Source organism: Trichomycterus rosablanca, chromosome 16, assembly GCF_030014385.1.
Source record: "Trichomycterus rosablanca isolate fTriRos1 chromosome 16, fTriRos1.hap1, whole genome shotgun sequence".
NCBI lineage: Eukaryota > Metazoa > Chordata > Actinopteri > Siluriformes > Trichomycteridae > Trichomycterus > Trichomycterus rosablanca.
In genome coordinates, this window is record NC_086003.1 from 18265810 (window position 1) to 18288729 (window position 22920).

Consider the following 22920-nt stretch of genomic DNA (forward strand, 5'->3'; position numbering starts at 1 on the left):
GACACGTCTGTTTCTTAACAACGGGACTTTGCAAGGAGTTCTTGCTGGTAAATTGGCTTCACTTAATCATCTTCTGTACTCACTGGTAACTTCAGATGTTCCTTGATCTTTCTGGAGGTGATCATTGGCTGAGTATTTGCCATTTTGTCTATTCTTCGATCCTTTCTAACAGCAGTTCCACGCTTCCTTCTGCGTCTTTCAGGTTTTGGTTTTCACCTCAAGGCATTTGAGATCATTTTAGCTGAGCAGCCTATAATTTGCTGCACTTCTCTGTATGTTTTTTCCATCTACAATCAACTTTTTAATCAAAGTACGCTGTTCATCAGAACAATGTCTGGAACAACCCATTTTACCCAGTACTTCAAAAGGAAATGTGCTATGACCAACCTGTGCAACATTTGCCACCCTCCTTCCTTAAATAAGGGCCAAAATTGACACCCGTTCTTCTGCAGAATGAATGACTTCACCAGTTTAAATCCTCACTGCTATTATTTTGAACAACCCCCTTTCAATCAATGCTTCGATTACTCAGCATGTGCGGCATGCATGTCCTAATTGTTGGGTTTGTTTTGTTTTCATTACTCTACTACACTTTCAAGTAAATTATTTGCTATGTAGAATTATCACTTCTACTAAAAACAGTGATTTATCAGGTTAATGGTGTTGGACTGCTATTTTTTTGAACACCACTGTACAACCAACAGCATACAAACAACTTCTCATTATAAAACAGTAGGGTTTAATTTAAAGGCTGGCCCACCATGTTGCTGATATAACAGTCTTCACTCCATTAAAAAGGAATTCCAATATATTTTAAAACGTGACTAAAAATGATTTACCCGCCATATGCACATCACTGCTCTTGGGTACAGATGTTGGGTAATAAGGGTTACATGTAGTTTAAGCTCATCCCACAGTTGTTAAATAAGGTTAATCAACAAACGTATTTTAATTGTATCATGAAGATTTCATTTCACTGAAAGCAGAGATCTATCCCAGTACCATTAATCCTTCACACATCCTTGCAGTTGGCTTTTCAATAGACATGTCATATTTTCTTGCTTTTACCAAAACAGATTCATGTATAATTCCAGTAATTGCTTTTAGACAAAGAATATTACCACATGAAGAATGTGTATGGCCCATTCCACTGTCCTTTTTGAATATGGAGATACACCTGTTCACAGTAGGTGTGGTTGCAATAGTCAAATCCGGTAGTTACTAGGGTGTCAACATACTTCAGTCATGTTATGTAACCAAATAGTTCTGTTTACGTTCAAATCATTCAGTATGGCGCACCTCACATTACTCTATAATATAAAATTAGTACAGATCATTGTTTATTTAACTCTTACCTGGTACTTTCTGTTTATATTGGTAAAGGATTTGCACGGGAATTGTTTATTTCTCGATTTGTGGATGATGTAAGGAATCGTTTGGCAATTTATCGAGTCGACTCCTTTAAAAACAATAACAACACATTTTGAGTGGTTCATTTAAACAGGTTCGAAAGAATCGATACGGTGAAAGAGGCGTAACATCAAGTATCGGCTCTCATTGACAGACTCCCGTCGATACCTACGCCTCAGGAAAATCATTTGAACGTATGTGCTAAGTGGCTCCATGCAGAGCTAATCACAATACTCTATTATTTGTATATTTGTGAAAGGTTTTTGAATAGAGCAACGTAATGCTGTTTCAGTTATTATTGTTTACACATTTACACTGTTTCCCCCCAAAATAGTCTTTTTCACTGGAAAATGTATTATAGTTATAATTTAAGATATGAATCATTTAGAGTCCAGGTAGGACAGTAAGGGATAATAGCTTTAGATGTTTCAGTTCACAAGATTGGGTGTGGGGGGTCATAGAGGTAGGGTTGGCAACTTTGAGAACTGGAAATAAGGAACATCCTGGCGGGTTGGCGGAAAGCATAGGGTGGGGGTGGGGGGGGGGGGGGGGGGGGGGTCTTACACCGTCATAGGAACATTATCAAAATGTTTTATTTAGGCTGTTTAACATTTATTATTGTCATTCTTTATAATAATAAATCAGAACCATATTTTAGGCAAAACAACATGCATAAAGAACATCATGTAACATTTTTTCTTAATAGTGTAAACAACATTTTTACATAATCCATCTTCACACTGACATGTTGCCCCGGTTCTGGACTGCTTAGGGGGGCAGTGAGAAAATCTGGAGGGGGGCAATGCCCAACCCAGCGCCCCCATAGCACCGGCCCTGTTTGTGTTACTTTAGTTTCGCCCTAAGCCGGATTCGAACCTAGGGCGGAAAGATATGCGCTCTGCACACTGTGCTACTCAAACAGCAGAGTAATAAACAGGTTGTTATGCTGATATAACCTGCGCACACACGGCGTTACTAAGACTAAAAGTGAACACTACTTAAAATAATAACCAAACGCTTTCTAATTCCCACGGTAGCAGCAGTTTCTTTTTGTTTCATACATATGACCCTGTCTCAGTCTAATCTGCAGCATTTCTCTCCTATTGATAAAAATACGGAACAAAGTGCGTCCCGTATCGGCTCAATATGGAACGCGACATTTAGTTTCCAAATAAGGAACGATTCCGAATTTTACGGGACGGTTGGCAACCCTGCATAGAGGTACCTTGTATTATGAGAAGTAATTCATTTTAATTGGCCTCAGAATAAGCATGCAATTGAAAATGCATACACGAATACAGAAACGCTTGTGTTTTACACAAGGACATAATCACAATATTCATTGAATATTTAGATGTGCTCAAAATGCCCCTCATAATAACAATGTAAAAGTAATGAACATATTCCACTGTAGTAAGTGGAACATATTCCACTTACTAGCTTTAGTAAGCTTGTAAGTGGAATAAGTAATGAACATATTCCACTTACTAGCTGTATTAAGTGGAATAGTCAAATCAAAGTCAAAGTTGCTTTATTGTCAATACTGCAATATGTATAGGACATACAGAGGATTGAAATCGCGTTACTCTCAGACCCGTGGTGCAACACTAAACATTAATTTAAAAACAATAAACCTAGAATATACTGTATGAAAAATAAAAAAATAAAATAAAAACACTAAAGCGCAAGTATATTTACACTGACACATAAAAGTATGAAAAATATAGTACTAAAATATGAAAATTAGAAAAAAATAAAGGTCCCAATATTAACAACCTAGACAGTAAAGTGACAAAGTCTTTGTGTAAAACTAGTGCAATTATAACGGCAGTGCAAACTGGATGATCTATAGATAGTTTAAAGTGATAAGTGCGCATTAAATAGATCCTGAATGTTAGGATTCGTCGGTGTTACTATCAGTTATTGGTGGCAGGAATATTTTAGAGTAAACTCCAATCACCCCACACTCAGGTAGAATGATGTTTAGTGGCAATGGCAATGTTTAGTAGCAATTAGTACAGGTACTTGTTTTACCACACCAATGGCTAACTGGTGTACAAAATCAGTTTGTTTTCAAATTTGTGTCATCAGCTTGGGGAATGCTTTTTACTTTGCACAGGGATGCAGTCATGCTGGAACTGGAAAGTGCTTTCCCAAGCTATTGCCACAAAGTATAAGGCATATAATTTGATTTATATAATTGTTTTTAAACACCTGTTAGCCAAGGGTGTGGCTGAAACACTTAAGCTAAATAATTAGAAGAGCGTTTGCATACCATTGGAAATGTAGTGTATGTAGGACTATTCAGTTTGGTGCTCCTATCACTTGTTATTTGCAATAATTTAAAGTACTGCAGTGGAAACAATAGCTCATTAGGTGAGGGGGAGAAGAAGAAGCATATTGTCATGTATGCATATTTTGTTTTCTTAAGGGCCTTGTGGGGGCGGCACGGTGGCTCAGTGGGTAGCACTGTCGCCTTACAGCAAGAAGGTCCTGGTTTCGATTCCTAGGTGAAGTGGTCCGGGTCCTTTCTGTGTGGAGTTTGCATGTTCTTCCTGTGTCTGCGTGGGTTTCCTCCGGGACCTCCGGTTTCTTTCCACAATTCAAAGACATGCAAGTGCAAGTGTTTGACATTAAAAACTAGTGAACTGATAAATCTTGTGTGATAGGGCAGTGATAGCTCAGTGGTTAAGGTACTGGACTAGTAATCAAAAGGTTGTCGGTTCAAGCCCCACCACCGCCAGGTTGCCACTGTTGGGCCCCTGAGCAAGGCCCTTAACTCTCGATTGCTCAAAAAATTGTGTTCAGTCATAATTGAAAGTCTCCTTGGATAAAAAGCGTCTGCTAAATGCCGAAAATGTAAAAATGTAAATGTGTAATGAGTACCGTTTCTGTCATGAATGTAACCAAAGTGTAAAACATGACGTTAAAATCCTAATAAATAAGTTTGTTTGTTTGTTAGGATTTTAACGTCATGTTTTACAATTTGGTTACATTCATGACAGGAACGGTAGTTACTCATTACACAAGATTCAACAGTTCACAAGATTATATCGAACACAGTCATGGACAATTTTGTATCTCCAATTTACTTCACTTGCATGTCTTTGGACTGTGGGAGGAAACCGGAGCACCCGCAGGAAACCCACGCAGACACGGGGAGAAGATGCAAACTCCACACAGAAAGGACCCGGACCGCCCCACCTGGGGATCGAACCCAGGACCTTCTTGCTGTGAGGCGACAGTGCTACTCACTTAGCCACCATGCTGCCCTAATAAATAAGTAAATAACATATGGGCCTTGCTCAGCAGGTTCGAATCATGAATCAAATCAGAGTGATTCTAAAGTGATTCGGTACGCCCATCCCCACCTGTTGGTCCTTCCTCCTATCAGGTATCGAGTCTTTGTTGTAACCCCGCCCACAAGAACTTCCCACTCCAGAGGGGAATTCTGTAGCTTCCGAGTTGTTGCTCCTTCGGTTCAGAAGTCGCTGAGTCAACTCACTTCTCTGATCGTAATTACTGTATAATAAGTAAAACTTGGTTACATTTCTTGTGGATTTAACCTAGTTTGAGAATGACGCTTCCTACAGCGCACAGCACCACAACTTACCGCACCCTGAGCGTCTCTTCGGATCCGGACTCGGGAACAATGATACCGGCCGGACAGTTTGAAGTAGCCGGGGGCGCGACCCTGCGCGCGGTCAATATGGGTCATGTGCGGTACGTTAACGGACCGGTGGACGGGAGCGGGCTTTACGGGAACGTTCGTGTTCTGATGCCCATGCAGCGTCAAGCCGAGTCTTACATGGTGGTCAATCAGGGTCAACAGATGTTCACACCGCTTTACCTGCAGAACCCACAGAACGTACAAAACGTTCAGAGCGTACACAGCGTACACAACCTACAGAACCTACAGAACGTACAGCACGTACAGAACGTACAGCGCCTTACTGTGGACGAATCTGATGCGGTGTTCCAACATCAACAAGTCGTAAGTTTTTATTTCTTGCTTAAAATCAAGTCACTACACCGTCATCGCTGTGTGATAGTTGGCTGCACAGATGTCTCTCTCTCTCTCTCTCTCTCTCTCTCTCTCTCTCTCTCTCTCTATATATATATATATATATATATATATATATGTATATGTATATGTATATATACAGTGGGGGAAATAAGTATTTGATCCCCTGCTGATTTTGTAAGTTTACCCCCTTACAAAGACTTGAACAGTCTATAATTTTTATGGAAGGTTTATTTTAACAGAGAGAGACAGAATATCAACAAAAAATCCAGAAAAAAAACATTAAATAAAAGTTATAAATTAATTTGTATTTAATTAAGGGAAATAAGTATTGAATCCCCTACCAACCAGCAAGAATTCTGACCCCCACAGACCGGTTATGTGCCCATGAGGCACACAAATTAGTCCTGTCCCTGTATAAAAGACTCCTGTCACAGAATCAGTTTCTTCCGTTCAAATCTCTCGACCACCATGGGCAAGACCAAAGAGCTATCAAAGGATGTCAGGGACAAGATTGTAGACCTGCACAAGGCTGGAATGGGCTACAAGACCATCAGCAAGAAGCTTGGTGAGAAAGAGACCACTGTTGGTGCGATAATTCGAAAATGGAAGAAATACAAGATCACAGTCAATCGCCCTCACTCTGGAGCTCCATGCAAGATCTCACCTGGTGGGGTAAGAATGATTCTGAGAAGGGTGAGGTCAGCCCAGAATTACACGGGAGGAGCTTGTCAATGATCTTATTTCCCTTAATTAAATACAAATTAATTTATAACCTTTATTTAATGTTTTTTTTCTGGATTTTTTGTTGATATTCTGTCCCTCTCTGTTAAAATAAACCTTCCATAAAAATTATAGACTGTTCAAGTGTTTGTAAGGGGGTAAACTTACAAAATCAGCAGGGGATCAAATACTTATTTCCCTCACTATATACAGTACAGGCCAAAAGTTTGGACACACCTTCTCATTCAATGCGTTTTCTGTATTTTCTATGAAATGTATTTACATTGTAGATTCTTACTGAAGGCATCAAAACTATGAATGAACACATGTGGAGTTATGTACTTAACAAAAAAAGGTGAAATAACTGAAAACATGTTTTATATTCTAGTTTCTTCAAAATAGCCACCCTTTGCTCTGATTACTGCTTTGCACACTCTTGGCATTCTCTCAATGAGCTTCAAGAGGTAGTCACCTGAAATGGTTTTCCAACAGTCTTGAAGCAGTTCCCAGAGGTGTTTAGCACTTGTTGGCCCCTTTGCCTTCACTCTGCGGTCCAGCTCACCCCAAACCATCTCGATTGGGTTCAGGTCCGGTGACTGTGGAGGCCAAGTCATCTGCCGCAGCACTCCATCACTCTCCTTCTTGGTCAAATAGCCCTTACACAGCCTGGAGGTGTGTTTGGGGTCATTGTCCTGTTGTCCTGTTGTCCATTGTCCTGGCCAAAAAAAAGGTCACACACACTAATATTTGGTTGGACCGCCTTTAGCTTTGATTATGGCACGCATTTGCTGTGGCATCGTTTGCACAAGCTTCTGCGATGTCACAACATTTATTTCTGTCCAGAGTTGTATTAATTTCCCCCCAAGATCTTGTATTGATGATGGGAGATTTGGACCACTGCGCAAAGTCTTCTCCAGCACATCCCAAAGACTCTCAATGGGGTTCAGGTCTGGACTCTGTGGTGGCCAATCCATGTGTGAAAATGATGCTCCCTGAACCACTCTTTCACAATTTGAGCCCGATGAATCCTGGCATTGTCATCTTGGAATATACCCGTGCCATCAGGGAAGAGAAAATCCATTGATGGAATAACCTGGTCGTTCACTATATTCAGGTAGTCAGCTGACCTCATTCTTTGGGCACATAACGTGGTGACCTTTTTTTGGCCAGGCATATATATATACACAGCAGCCAACCATCACAAACCAATGAGGGCGTAGTGACACGATATTTATCCATTGCTATGTGATGGTTGACTGCACAGATGGTTCAGATGGTTTCTTCAATGGCCAATTAACACAGCATATTTCAGAATGAACCAAAAATGATCAAAATAGGTGGACTGTAGGCCTATTGTAAACCAAATCCATACCAAAAAACCAATGGACAGGTTGGAGATTTTTCAAATAGTCATAAGTTTGCTATTTCTTTTTGGTTTTTATATTGTTACGGTGAAAAGTAATGACAGTCTTAGCAGAAGCAGATGTTCTTCCCCCACCCACACCCCACCATAACGCTACATTTACTCAGTACAGTTTAAACCGACGGGCCTACAAACCCCGAAGGCCAATAGATTTACAGGTGGTGATAATGCTGCCTTTGTTATTTGACAGTTTCACACATTTTTGTTGAGATACTAAGCGAAACCTTACATTTTTATGAACATTTCTGCACTCCTTTTACCCATTTGGTGAGGATTTTTAAAAATATTATGTGGTTTAGTAAGCTATAGCAAGGTTTTCAGGACAGTTAGTGCTATCATGCAGTATAGGCATAGACATGGGATGTGAGGTCTCAATATTTTTATTTTTTACTGCTAATGCACACGTCCGACAACTAAGCAGCTGGATTTAAGCTCTTAATCGCTAGAATAATTTTAAGTTCCCAACCAACAATTCTGACATTTCTTTTTGAATTACTAAGCTTGTTTTTGTGAAAACTAATTGATTGGCTTTTCTCATGACAGCTGTCTCTGTGGGTGTGTGGTTGCATGTATGATTGGAATGTGTGTGTGTCTATGGTTTTCAAGTTCAAGAGGCTTTATTGTCATTTCAGCTCTATACAAGTACATATTGAAACGAAGCAATGTTCCTCCAGGACCAGGGTGCAAAACAGAACACAAGTGCAAACAACACAATGTAAACAGTGCACACAAAAAGGAGTGTAATAAATAAATAAATTAGAGATATTTTCGGGACCTAAAAAAGAAAAGAGGATCAAAACACACTACCGGACCCAAGTGTGGTGATCGGTCAATACATGATACTGTGTAAATGTTGGTCAAAATGCCTCAATTGATGTTCCAGTTCATTCCAAAGCTGTTTAGTGGGGATTGAGATCAGGGCTCTGTGCAGGTTACTGGAGTTTATTAAAATCAAGCTTTTCTTCATGTCTTTATTACATGTCCAAGGAGCTTGCTTTGTACACAGGGTTACAGTCATGCTGGAACAATAAAAGGCCTTACCTAAATTCTTGCTGCAAAGCCGAAACCATATAACCTGCTAGCAACTGTTGTGGTTGAAACACATGAATTAAAAAATGAGAAGAAATGTCCCAGTGTATGTGTCCATATAGTGTACGTTTCAATGTTCCACTTAAAAAAATGCCAGGGTACCATATAGGTCTAAATTTAGGGTTTGAATCAATGAGAAGGGATTACCCTGGTAATAATAAAAGCCAGTGTACTGATCCTTATTAAAACAAATTCAAAATGCATTATTGGATCTGTGAGTGGCAATAATCTAGGAATGAAATCTGTGTAACATATGCATGTATTGTTATTAGTTTAATAGCTAAAATTTTACAAATATATTTTTTAATTTAATAATCTAAATAATCTATAATCTAAATAATCTTAATAATCTGAGTTGCTGTATGCAAGGTTAAGTTCTAATAGTGTGTTCAGTCACTCAGAGAAAAATGAACAGTTGCAAATATCATTGAGTAGCCTCTTGCACCAAAGGGTTCAGTGTGTTTTATGTTTTGACACATTCACCTGATCACCAGTATTAAATATCTGCAATTATCTGGCATCAAAAATTCCTTCCACCCAACAATGTGTTGGCAGTTCATGGCTTGTCCCTCCTCAGGCCACTGTCAGTGGGTATTTAGTATGACTGCCTGTAAGCAGCCATTGCTGTTTCATAGCAATCAGTCCCAATCAGTCATCTGGCCATAATGATTTTATGCCTGCACGTATCACTAACACATGTAAACAACATGTGTGCTATTAGAGTCACTGTTCTCTGCCATGCTTCCTCATTTCTCTTATATGAAAATTAGTCAGGCTGCTTTTCTTTATTCCTAACTCCTCCTTTTTAGGAAACAAGAAAGGAAACAAGAAAACAGGACTCAAAGCTGAACATATTTGTGAAATGAGACGTCCTCGCTTACTAAAGCTTTAAGCAAAAGTGATGTCACTTATTAATGACGTGACCGGTTGTCTTGCATGTCACTAACATCATTCGAAATAGGCAAGTTAGGATTAGAATGACCTGAAACAAATTGTTACATGACATGGTAATAGACCTAAAGCACGATTTGGTCCTGTCATCGCTCGAGATGTAAGGGGTTTGGGCAGACAGTGTATCCTGGCTCTAAAGGCATCTGAACCTTCAGTTCTCTGACTCCTTGAAAGGCATTTAAACTAATGAGATGTCCCTAAAGATGGCCAACTTTGGTCTTCAGGATCACAGGCTAAAAGACGAAGACGTTGGGAATTGATGAACCGTTGATTAGTGTTTTAGTAGAATCTCTACAAACTGCTGCAACATAATTGAAGGAATATAATTGTTATGTTTTATTATTACAAAAAGTGTGGCAAACACCAGAATGTATGATAAATGTTCATCATTTTGCAGACTATCTTTAAACTGGCTGGCTTTCTGATCTTGTAGATGAAGTTCATACACTCTCTCATTTGCTATCACAATGATAACATGGATGATTTATACCAAAGTAAAGCTCATTTACACACCTGATTTACTTACTGAATCAGGTCTGATAGGCTGTCAAACTGTGATGGACTCTGACCCTTCAGGACTGACATTAAACTCCAATATTTAAAATAAAAGCCCTTTTATACATGCTGCGTAACACAAGCTGTTCTCATTTCTTTCTTTTGTGTTTAGATCAGCAACGGCAAAATCTCAACAGAGTTCAGCGCGCCGCCGAGCCCAATCAAGAGCCCCGAACCCCTGGAGGTAAGAGCCTCTAACAAAGTCACAAAACTCTTTGAACATTCCTTGCAAGTGTTTATGAAAATATTTGGCCGAAGGTGCAGCGGTTATATATTTTTTAGACATTTCTGTGCAGTTGAATGGCACGATCTTGTCATGATGACTGGGTGAACCTGAAGTGAAGTTTGTGTGTAAATGTGCCAGTGGTGTTTACGGGTTTGTGTGCTATGGCTTAGGGCGGTGTTGAGGGTGTGTCAGAACGAAGGAATGAACGAGTTTGTTCCCACATGAGCTTGTTGGAGAAACGTCTAGTAATAAAAATGCAACCGTTCAAACCTTTAACCTCAGTTGAAAAGAATTGTAGACATTTTAAAGTAAATCGCCTCAAGCTGGGTGACATCTGGTGCATGTACTGTAATGTCACATTAAAAGATTTGAATCTTTACAGTATTAAGATAATGGAAGCATTGAATTGGTTATATTAACATTTACGGCATTTAGCTGCCGCTTTTATCCAAATTGACTTACAATTACGACTAAACACAATTTGAACAGTTGAGGGTTAAGGGCCTTGCTCATGGGCCTAACAGTGGTACCTTGGTGGCAGTGGGGCTTAAACCAGCAATCTTCTGATTACTAGAGTCCAGTACTTTAACCACTGAGCTACCACTGCACTGTTTTGATGTATAATAAGGCACCAACACAAAATTTTTTTTTGATGCGTTGGCAGTACCACAAATCAATCTAACTGACAGCAAGTAAAAATATTTGAATGTCATCTGATGAGTTTTTTTTTTAGTTTCTCTTTGATCTCACCCTCAGTGTACAAAAGAAAGTTGTCACTAAACATAACAATGTAGATTGTCAGGCGCCCAGATGGTGCAGCGGGATATTCCGCTAGCACACCAGCGCTGAGATTCTGAACTCCTCGGTTCGAAACTCAGCGTTGCCACCGGTCGGCTGGGCGCCATCTAGCGGGCATAATTGGCAGTGCCTGCAGCAGACGAGATTCTACTAGGGCGGGACGACTGGAATATGCGGGTGGGGTCTTTAAAACGCTGTGTAAGGACCCTTATTGGCAGATAGAGAGGCACCTGTGCAGAGTGCATAGGTGAAAAAGGGTTCCGCTAAGGGCTGTGCGCGGGTCGGAGGGGTCGTGAGCAGCGATATACCCACTTCGACTGCAATCAGGGATCCCCCCAGCAGCGGAAGACAAATTGGCTATGCTAAATTGGGAGAAAATGCATAAATAAATAAAAAAACAAACAAGAAAAACAATGTAGATTGTCAATTAAATAACCCAGCTGCTAGCTGTGTTAAGCTAACAAACACTATAGATCTTATTTTATTGTACCAAATAGCTCATACCTTCCAATGCCCCTGCTGGTGGTGCTGGTAACTCATAACACCAATAAAGATCGTAGATCGTACAATCCACTGGATATACTTTGATATGCACTCCATTGGTACAGCGGTCTATTACAGTTTGAATCTGTCAGTGCTATCAGCCTAGTCAAGTGTCTACACAGACACGTTTGGCTGTGTCGAGATAAAGACGACCAAAGCCCTGCGATAGAGTGGCATCTTGATACTTTTTACCTTACAGTGAATTAAGTCTATTGATGTTTGTATTTTTTAATATTTACACTGTTAATATTTACAATATGGTCAAAAGTATGTGTACACATGACTACTAGCTGGCTGGACATCTTATTGTAAAATTATGAGCGGGAGACACGGTGGCTCAGTGGCTAGCACTTGCCTCACAACAGAAAGATCCTGGGTTCGATCCCCAGGAGGGGCGGTCTGGGTCCTCTCTGAGTTTGCATGTTCTCCCCGTGTCTTCATGGGTTTCCTCTGGGAGCTCCGGTTTCCTCCCACAGTCCAAAGACATGCAAGTGAGGTGAACTGGAGATACAAAATTGTCCATGACTGTTTGACATTAAACTTGATGAACTGATGAATCTTGTGTAATCATTAACTACCATTTCTGTCATGAATGTAACCAAAGTGTGTAAAACATGATGTTAAAATCATAAATGAATAATAAAATTATTAGCATAAATGTGCAGTATGACTTGCAATCAACATTTTAATTAAACCCAGGGGCTGGAAGCAGGCCGCTGCTTCTGGTTTCTCCAAACCAAACTTATCAAATCATATCTTTATGGAATCAGCTTTGTACACCGGGCACCAAAGTTTGAAGCATAAATTGTAATTTATATAGTTGAATTGTTTTTGCAACAGGAGTGACGGACACACCCAAACTAGGAGGGGTTCCCACATACCTTTGGTTGCATAGTGAAGTTTTGTTAATATAGTGCTGTTAGCAGGTATTGTTGATTTTCTGAGTGCTAGTATAAAAATGTGTGCATTTGTTTAATCAAATACACAGTCAAATGATTGGCTATGTCGAAAGGAATCATCATCACATGTACTATCAACTAAAAGTTATTGGTACATGCTTGGACAAACAAGGCAACCATTAGTGCAGTTTGATTTTATGTTCATGCATTAAATGATTTAAAATGCATTTACCATTTTGGAGCCAGTTCCCCTGGGAATCTTAGTCATTTAATGACTTATTAGCCCGGGCAGGCAAAAATGCAAACGCTCAGGGAGTGCTTCTGATTTTAGTGCCTAATTATTAGTCTCTCAGTTCCTGAACTCAGCAGAGCCAGGCACAGACATGCTTAGCTTTTTCTCAGACGAAGACATGCCTGCTTTATGCTTGCTGATAGATAATCTTATAGATGCTTATAGTCCTCGGGCAGAACTCCACCAACTTTGCTGTGTGTGTTCGTAATTTGGCTGTACAGTTTCACACATTTCAACCACTGTATTTTGGACGAAGAATGTTTCTTAGATCAATAATCATCACACAGTGTACTGGGTGACTGTGGGACGACAGGTGTAACTTGGTTTGATTTTGAATGGATGGCAGTAATTCCTCACATTTTTTTGTATGCAGGTTCAATAGCAGAGCAGTTTAAGTAGATTCCAAAGATGCAATTGCGTCCTCTATAAATCAGTGCTCTTTTGAGCTGCCCGACCAGTTGAATTCCTAAAAACCTTTTTTATTTTCCTATAATGTAGTTATGATTGTCACGCACTAACCAAGGCAACCTGGTTTCACGGCAGCTATAAATCTAAACAGGTAGAGCCTAGTTATCTCTAAGTAAGAACAGTCCTGTGACTCTTTGTAAATGGCAGTGTCGTATACAATGTCATTGAGAAGCTCAGTGCTTGTTCAGAAGGTCCTCACTACCCACTTACATACACACAAACCCAGATGGACGTAACTGGCCAGGATTGGTAATTAATATGCACTGTTGGACAGCATGACTTTGCAGTGACTATGTTGCACTTACAAACACAGCAGCACAGTTCAGTTCTGTTCTATTGGTGGCAAATTAACAGCTTTAAATGAGATCTGACAATGAGTGAATTCATTTGGGAAATTTTAACATCAGGTTATTGATAGTGTCCCTAATTTTCTCCCATAATCTAGTCGTATCCAATTACTCTGATTGCGTTACGCTTCACCTCTACCGATACAACCCTCCACTTGTGACTGAGGAGCTTCGCAACTGACACACGCCCCCTCCGACACGTGCGCAGTACTGATTGCCTCTTTTCACCTGCACGAGTAGTTCATATGCGGATCAGCCTTGTGCACGGAGAGCCACACTCTGATCGGCATTATTCCCCAACCCTGCGCAGGTGCCATCAATCAGCTAGCAGTTATGAGGAACCCTGGTCTGGCTCATCCCACCCTGAACAACAGCCAGTCAGTGTTCATGTAGCTGGCCAGCCCAGCCGAATGGCAATACGATGTATTTGAAATCCCAGTTCTGGTGTGCTAGTGTATTTTACCGCTGTGCCACCTGAGTGGCCCAAGTCAATTTTATTTTATTTTATTTTATTTTTTTATAATTTTTTACCCCTTTTCCTCCCCTTTTTAGCGCATCCAATTGTTCAATTAGCATCGTGCTTCCTCTCTGTCTATGCCGAACCCTGCCCTGACGGAGGTGATTGAAGCTAACCCGTATCCCCTCCGAAACACGAGCAGCAGCCAGATGCATCTTTGCCACCCACACATTGACGAGTTTTGGCGCCACCTAGCGTTGCATGCGGAGAGACACACCCTAAGGGCACCCTCTCCCATCTCTGTGTAAGCGCCTCCAATCAGCCGGCAGAGAACGCAATCGCATTCTGACAGAGAGAGACCCACATCCAGTTCTTTGTCCCACCCCCCACATGAGCAACCGGCCAATCGTTGCTCATATAGCCACTCAGCTTCGAACCGGTAAAGCAAGGCTGGATTCGATACCACGCTTCTCAGAATCCAGCCCTGGTTGCAGCGCGTTTCTTTTTACCGCTGCGCCACCTGAGTGGCCCAAGTCAATTTTATTTTATTTATTTTATTTTATTGTATAGCGCTTTTTACAATAGACATTGTCTCAAAGCAACTTATAGCATCCAGGACCGACAGACCAAAAACCCCTGTTAAGCAAACCAAGGGTGACAGTGGCAAAGAAAAACTCCCTTAAAAATACAGCAAAAAAACCTTGAGAGGAACCAGACTCAGCAGGGACCGCCATCCTCATTGGGTGTCATTTGTCTTTCTTCATTACCAACCACTTAATCCAGGTCAGCGTGGGTCCGGTGTCATCTGTTAACACTGTGCACAAGACATGGACACTCTTCCATTGCAGGGCTCACTCACTTACTCAGATTACAAATTTAAGTAGCCGATTTATCCTTTAGTCTTTATCTTTGGGAGGAAAACAGAGTTACCAAAGAAAACCAACACACATGGGAACATGTGGGTCTGTAAATAGTTTCACATTGAAAGAATGTGTACTATTTACAGACAGTCTGGAGGGGAGGTATCGAACCTAAAAGCTCAGAGACCATATTGCTTTGCGACACTCACAAACTTGTTTTCTACACCCGAATGGATTTGGAGGAAGCCAAAAAATGCCCTCATCACTGTCTGCTGCCAACTATTCAGATCATTGATTGATTAGGTCGTTCATTTAATGGGGGGGATTACAGGATCAGGTGCACCCTATGGTGCTAACACTTTTTCCTAATGAAGATTTCATATTCCAAAATAATGCTCTCATACATGTGACAGTTATTCAAGAGTGCTTTGATGAACACCAGGATGTGGTCAAGCCTCTCTTATAGTTACCAGATTTACACATCACTGAAGCTTTATGGGAAGTTCTAAAGCTCAGACAGCTGTACTGAAGATTGTCTCTTTGAAGAATGCTCCAATGTCCCACCACAAACAACTCAGGACTTGTATGAGCACATTCCAAAAAGGATGAAAGATGTTCTTTAGGCAATGGGTTGCTACTTTTTATTGCCTCTTTTATGTTAATAAACTGGATTTCAGTTATTTTGTCCATACATGTTTTTTTTTAAATTAAATTAGTCAGTGGTATAAAACACCAGACACTAAAAAAAGCAACAGAAGAATGGAGTGCTGCTGTTTAGGGTTTGTCCTGTCATCAAGAAACCATGCGCTTTTAGATAATAGGAGCGACATAATTGCACCCTACAACTAAATTCTGTTTATAAGTGCATAATTAGAGCCTTACAGTGACCGACAGTATGCTGTACAGACAGGGTTTGGACTTTTGGGGCTTTGCATACAGTGTATCACAAAAGTGAGTACACCCCTAACATTTCTGCAAATATTTCATTATATCTTTTCATGGGACAACACTATAGACATGAAACTTGGATATAACTTAGAGTAGTCAGTGTACAGCTTGTATAGCAGTGTAGATTTACTGTCTTCTGAAAATAACTCAACACACAGCCATTTATGTCTAAATAGCTTGCAACATAAGTGAGTACACCCCACAGTGAACATGTCCAAATTGTGCCCAAATGTGTCGTTGTCCCTCCCTGGTGTCATGTGTCAAGGTCCCAGGTGTAAATGGGGAGCAGGGCTGTTAAATTTGGTGTTTTGGGTACAATTCTCTCATACTGGCCACTGGATATTCAACATGGCACCTCATGGCAAAGAACTCTCTGAGGATGTGAGAAATAGAATTGTTGCTCTCCACAAAGATGGCATGGGCTATAAGAAGATTGCTAACACCCTGAAACTGAGCTACAGCATGGTGGCCAAGGTCATACAGCGGTTTTCCAGGACAGGTTCCACTCGGAACAGGCTTCGCCAGGGTCGACCAAAGAAGTTGAGTCCACGTGTTCGGCATCATATCCAGAGGTTGGCTTTAAAAAATAGACACATGAGTGCTGCCAGCATTGCTGCAGAGGTTGAAGACGTGGGAGGTCAGCCTGTCAGTGCTCAGACCATACGCCGCACACTGCATCAACTCGGTCTGCATTGTCGTCATCCCAGAAGGAAGCTGACGCACAAGAAAGCCCGCAAACAGTTTGCTGAAGACAAGCAGTCCAAGAACATGGATTACTGGAATGCCCTGTGGTCTGACGAGACCAAGATAAACTTGTTTGGCTCAGATGGTGTCCAGCATGTGTGGCGGCGCCCTGGTGAGAAGTACCAAGACAACTGTATCTTGCCTACAGTCAAGCATGGTGGTGGTAGCATCATGGTCTTGGGCTGCATGAGTGGTGCTGGCACTGGGGAGCTGCAGTTCATTGAGGGAAGCATGAATTCCAACATGTACTGTGACATTCTGAAACAGAGCATGATCCCCTCCCTTCGAAAACTGGGCCTCATGGCAGTTTTCCAACAGGATAACGACCCCAAACACAACCTCCAAGATGACAACTGCCTTGCTGAGGAAGCTGAAGGTAAAGGTTATGGACTAAACCCAATTGAGCACCTGTGGCGCATCCTCAAGTGGAAGGTGGAGGAGTTCAAGGTGTCTAACATCCACCAGCTCTGTGATGTCATCATGGAGGAGTGGAAGAGGATTCCAGTAGCAACCTGTGCAGCTCTGGTGAATTCCATGCCCAGGAGGGTTAAGGCAGTGCTGGATAATAATGGTGGTCACACAAAATATTGACACATTTGGGCACAATTTGGACATGTTCACTGTGGGGTGTACTCACTTATGTTGCCAGCCATTTAGACATTAATGGCTGTGTGTTGAGTTATTTTCAGAAGACAGTAAATCTACACTGCTATACAAGTTGTACACTGACTACTCTAAGTTATATCCAAGTTTCATGTCTATAGTGTTGTCCCATGAAAAGATATAATGAAATATTTGCAGAAATGTGAGGGGTGTACTCACTTTTGTGATACACTGTACATGCATACATCTGTCTACTTCAGCAGGCTATGTTTTTCTTAGACGTGTTGAGATTGAAGATGTAGTGTATGCAAATGTAGCGTGCTGAATATAATTAAATATTACTCACCAAACACAATAGGATGCCACAGGTGATAAAAACACATGTAGTATTAGTAAGTCATTGTTTTCAAACAGCAGTGGTAATTAACCAGTTTGGTTTCTTTAGAGTGAGCGATAAACTCAAACAAAGGTCGTTATATCATTTTACTATTGAGGTCTGATTGTGATGCATTGGACATTTGAATGAAAATTTACTTGCAGGTTCTTTTCAACATTTTTATCAGCACAACCGTAATGGATTATGAGCCACTTTAAGGCAAATTAGCATTTTTAATGCTAATAATCTGTTATTACGCCGGGTCAGAATTTATTTTTTTGAAACTCACATTTTTATTGAAATTTTTACATACATATAGGCAGAGAGATACATATTTGAGGTATGTATTCTGTCGCAGAAAAAATTAGAACATATGTGGCAAACAAAAATTGAAAAACAAAACATAACAGTCATGGTTACAAGTATCCATTATCAAAATACAAATACATAAAGGTAAATCAGTCAATCCTTAGGCATCATTTACTGTGTCATATTGTGTCCATTTCTTCCATTTAGTCACAAAGACACTTTCTCTCAATCTAAGCCGATAGCCGGGTCAGAATTTTAAAGGAAATCAGATGTTATAGTGTTTAAATTATTAGTAGGTGGCAGTATGTAAAGTGGACTACCAGAATCACTGGACGCAATGCAGTAACACACTCCAGACAGGGCATCAATCCATCGCAGGGCCTCGGCCACACCTCCCCACAGACATAGCCAATCATGTCTGTCTGTAGACGTCATGACTAGCACCGCTGTGGATTCGAACCCTGGCTTCCAGCGGTAGTATGAAATATTTTCATTTTTAAATATTGTCATTGTTGCTGGCGCTCAGCAATGATTGGCTGATGTTCATACAGGGTGGGAGCCGGATAGGGACTCTTCATAACTGATGCAATTACGACATCTGCTGGCTGATTGATGGTGCCTGCACAGAGTTGAGGAATAAAGCTGATCCGCATATGAACTCGCCTCGTGCAGATGAAAAGATGCAGTTGGTTACTGCACACGTGTCGGAGGGGGCATGTGTCAGTCTCGCTCTCCTCAATCAGGACGGGGATCGACATCAGTAGAGAGGAAGCATAATGCAATTGGGTAACTGGATACGCTAAAAGTCAGGAGAAAAAGCATAAATAATATATACATTATATAAAAGCTGTATAAAAGCTGAAAATAAGGTGTTACCATTTAAACTTTATTTATAATACATGTTTTATAAATGTGGTAAAAATTGATTATTCCAAGGATCTCTTTAAAATAAATATAACAGCTTTTATTTTTGTAACTGCAATTATATTCATCTTCACAAGGCAAATCAAAGGCAAATTAGCAGGTGTAGATCAGAACAAATACCAGCAATGAGAACACAAGATGGGTGTTTAGTTACCCACCTGCAGGTAGAATAACAAACACATGACCCAGGAGCTCTTCACACAGCGGGGGGGCATTCTAAACACCAGTACAAAACACACTTGTGTAATGTTTCTTACACGCACATGTACGTACGGCTGGCTCTATAAACTCACTGTGAACTTTCTTTTTCATTACTTAAAAATAAAGATGGATGAAGTGCACGCCTAGGAAGAGATTACATTGACTTGATTTAAGTGGCGTACAAGCAAAGCGCTCAGCAAAATGCATCCTGGAAATCCACCTTGATTAGAGGTTATGTTCAAAAATAATAGGACACACCTGTTGTAGCTAGTATGTGTTTTTAGCAGGTGGTAGAGGTTTGTGTTTGTTGGTTTTTTTTTTTTTTTACTTTGAGCTAAATGAGGGCTTAAGTTTGTAATCTATGCTCTAGCATAAAGGTTTTCAAGCCTGTAAATAAATTTTTTTATAAAAAAAAATGCACATTACTATAGTAATTTCAGCTTTCCTCAACTTGCATTGCAAACCTGTATATTATTGAAATGCCTATGATTGCAAAAGGGTGTATTGTTGTGATTATTTGATGTGTTGGTATTATTTATTTAATTAAATATTTTATAGTAATTTAATTAATTTAATTATTTCATGTTTAGTTTTAATTATTTATTTAATTTAATTATTAATTTTACTTAATACCTTCATTTTCGTTTTAGCATGTATTGTGCAATATATAGTAGTAGGTAACAGTTTGAGTGCCCATATATGTATGTATGCCCATGTAATTTTAAACCAATAAACACAGTCTATGTAGACAATATAGACAATACAGTCATTATCTATTTATTTATTCTTTATTTTAACACCCTGAAAGCTAAAAATGGCTGAGGAACATTTAGAAGTGAACCTGCTTCTTCGCTTTGGAACGTTGTTTTGTTACATAACCCAGCTGCACTTAGCTTCATATTATGGAATGATGACAGGATATTTTACTGCAAGATCTGTAGAACCAGCAGTATTCATGGTTCCATTAATGACAGGTCTCCCAGGCCCTAAAGCATCCCTTCCACACCTTCACTCTCCCTTCAGTATGTTGGAAGTAATCACATGTCCTCACAGCCCTCTGTAGGTCACCCCACAGATTTTCAATTGGATTCAGGTCTGGGCTTAAAATTTTGATCTTCTTCTTTTGTTGTAGCCATTCTCTTGTTGATGTGGAGGTATGCTTTGGGTCCTTGTTGTGCTGAACGGTAGTGGTGGTAAATTCGGTTCATTTTATGGACTCGGGTTAATCTGAGTCACTCAGTAATGTGATCCGGTTCACTTGGGTCAGTTGAGTCACTTGTACTGACATCTTGATTGCGATTGATTTACTGCATGAAAATGCATCCAAATATCACCTGTCTTCTGTGCACTCATCTTCTGTAAATAAATCCTTCTCTCCTAATTCTCTTGGCACCTCACGCTTCTCTTATCAGTGACAAGTTGACACTTTTTTTTAAGTGGAATCTTACTTATGGGGGAGAGGGGGGTGGACTCACCTATTAATCAGATGGGTATATTAATGGATGAAGGGTTCAAGGGGGATGGTCAACAACAAATTTCCATGGTAACCTCACCCAGTCAGGCAGCCACAGTGGCACCAAAACAAACAGTCAATAAATTACCATGGAGGCTGTGATACTCCTTAAGTGGTACGGTCCTAAAGTAGCCTGTAAGCATTTGCATTTTAATAATAACTTATTTTTTTTATAATTTAACTATATTTTGTTGTTCTTATGCTTACAAGAAAATATGCTGCATTACTAATCTATACCACTACTACTGATAATAATAATAGCATGTGCATAAAATCAGCCACATAACGAACACCAGTGTGTTTAACTGCTTGTTTATTGGAATATTTAACTTATTACTTAGATTCACAGAATGGAGTGGAGTCAGTTCACGGTGAAATTCCTCTTCATTTTTGGCTTTTTAGCAGAGGTCTGAAAGTTTTGTGCCTGATATTTGGAACTGTTTCTAATTCCCTCGACCTTGACTAAAGCTCCAGTTCCATCTGAAGAACATTAGACCCCATGCATAATGCTGCCACCACCTAATTCAACTATGATGTGTTGTTTTTGCATACCAAACATACCTTTTGGGATTATTTGGTCTCATCAGATCATAACACATTTACCACATTCTTTTGGCAGACTTGAAATCTACCCTACAGCCCTGATACATGAAGAATACAGGAGATTGTTTTCACATGTAGTACACAACCAGTACTTGCCAGAAATTCTTGCAGCTTCTTTAATGTTGCTGTAGGCCTCTTGGCAGCCTCCTTGACCATTTTTCTTCTTGTCTTTTCATCAGTTTTGGAAGGACATCCAGTTCTTGGTAATGTCACCATTGTTTAATATTTTATCCACATTTTGATGTCTACACCGTGTTACACATGTAATGCCTTTTCTGAATGATATCTTTCAACTATTAGATCTCTTTGATGCTTTATGAGCTCTTTGCTGTAAGATTTACATAGCAAATGCAGGACAATCCAGCACAAAGGCCGAATGTGCCCTGGGAGCACCCCAGCTCGAATGTGCCCTAGGAGCACCCCAGGCCGAATGTGCCCTAGGAGCACCCCAGCTCGAATGTGCCCTGGGAGCACCCCAGGCCGAATGTGCCCTAGGAGCACCCCAGCTCGAATGTGCCCGAATGTGCCCTGGGAGCACCTCAGGCCGAATGTGCCCTGGGAGCACCCCAGGCCAAATGTGCCCGAATGTGCCCTGGGAGCACCCCAGGCCGAATGTGACCGAATGTGCCCTGGGAGCACCCCAGCCCGAATGTGCCCTGGAAGCACCCTAGCCCGAATGTGCCCTAGGAGCACCCCAGCCCGAATGTGCCCTAGGAGCACCCCAGCCCGAATGTGCCCTGGGAGCACCCCAGCCCGAATGTGCCCTGGGAGCACCCCAGCCCGAATGTGCCCTGGGAGCACCCCAGCCCGAATGTGCCCTGGGAGCACCCCAGCTCGAATGTGCCCTGGGAGTTAATCAAAGTCATTTAAATTAATGTCAGGTACTACTAATTAACATGAGTGTGCACACTTATGCAGCCACATTATTGTCCCCTCTTAATTGTTTCTTTTTCAGTTGAATTATACTGATTACAGGTCACATTAAAGGTAGAAATTATATCTGAAATGATCTTGGTCTTATTTTTTCTTTATCACACAAACCTGCCATTGTAACAAGGGTGTGTAGAATTTTTTATATCCACTGTAAAAGTAAACACCTGGAACCTGTTATTCTGTAAGCAGTGAAAAACAGAATTACAAACACACACACATACAGTGTAAAATATATATATTATACTGTATATACCATATATACACTGATCAGCCATAACATTAAACCCACCTCCTTGTTTCTGCACTCACTGTCCATTTTATCAGCTCCACTTACCATATAGAAGCACTTTGTAGTTCTACAATTACTAACTGTAGTCCATCTGTTTCTCTACATTCATGCTTTTCTTCAGTGGTCAGGACTCTCCCAGGACCACCACAGAGTAGGTATTATTTAGGTGGTGAATCATTCTTTGCACTGCGGTGACACTGACATGGTGGTTGTGTGTTAGTGTGTGTTGTGCTGGTATGAGTGGATACGAGTTTTTAAACACCTCACTGTCACTGCTGGCCTGAGAATAGTCCACCAACCAAAAACATCCACCCAACAGCGCCCATGGGCAGTGTCCTGTGACCCTAAACAGCAAGGTGAAACAACTAGGCAGGAGTGTCTAATAGAGCGGACAGTGAGTGGACACGGTTTT

At 40.7% G+C, this 22920-nt stretch overlaps 1 protein-coding gene across 1 annotated transcript in view; it reads left to right on the plus strand.

Annotated features, from left to right (window-relative positions):
• The first annotated feature begins 4906 nt into the window (after nucleotides 1-4906).
• pof1b (POF1B actin binding protein) overlaps nucleotides 4907-22920 on the plus strand; it is a 46982-nt gene continuing 28968 nt past the window's right edge. Inside the window, exons 1-2 of the mRNA XM_063011271.1 lie at nucleotides 4907-5404; nucleotides 10288-10359. Of these exons, the coding sequence (XP_062867341.1) occupies nucleotides 4988-5404; nucleotides 10288-10359 (489 nt within the window). The 5' untranslated portion in view covers nucleotides 4907-4987. The remainder of the gene's footprint in view (nucleotides 5405-10287; nucleotides 10360-22920) is intronic.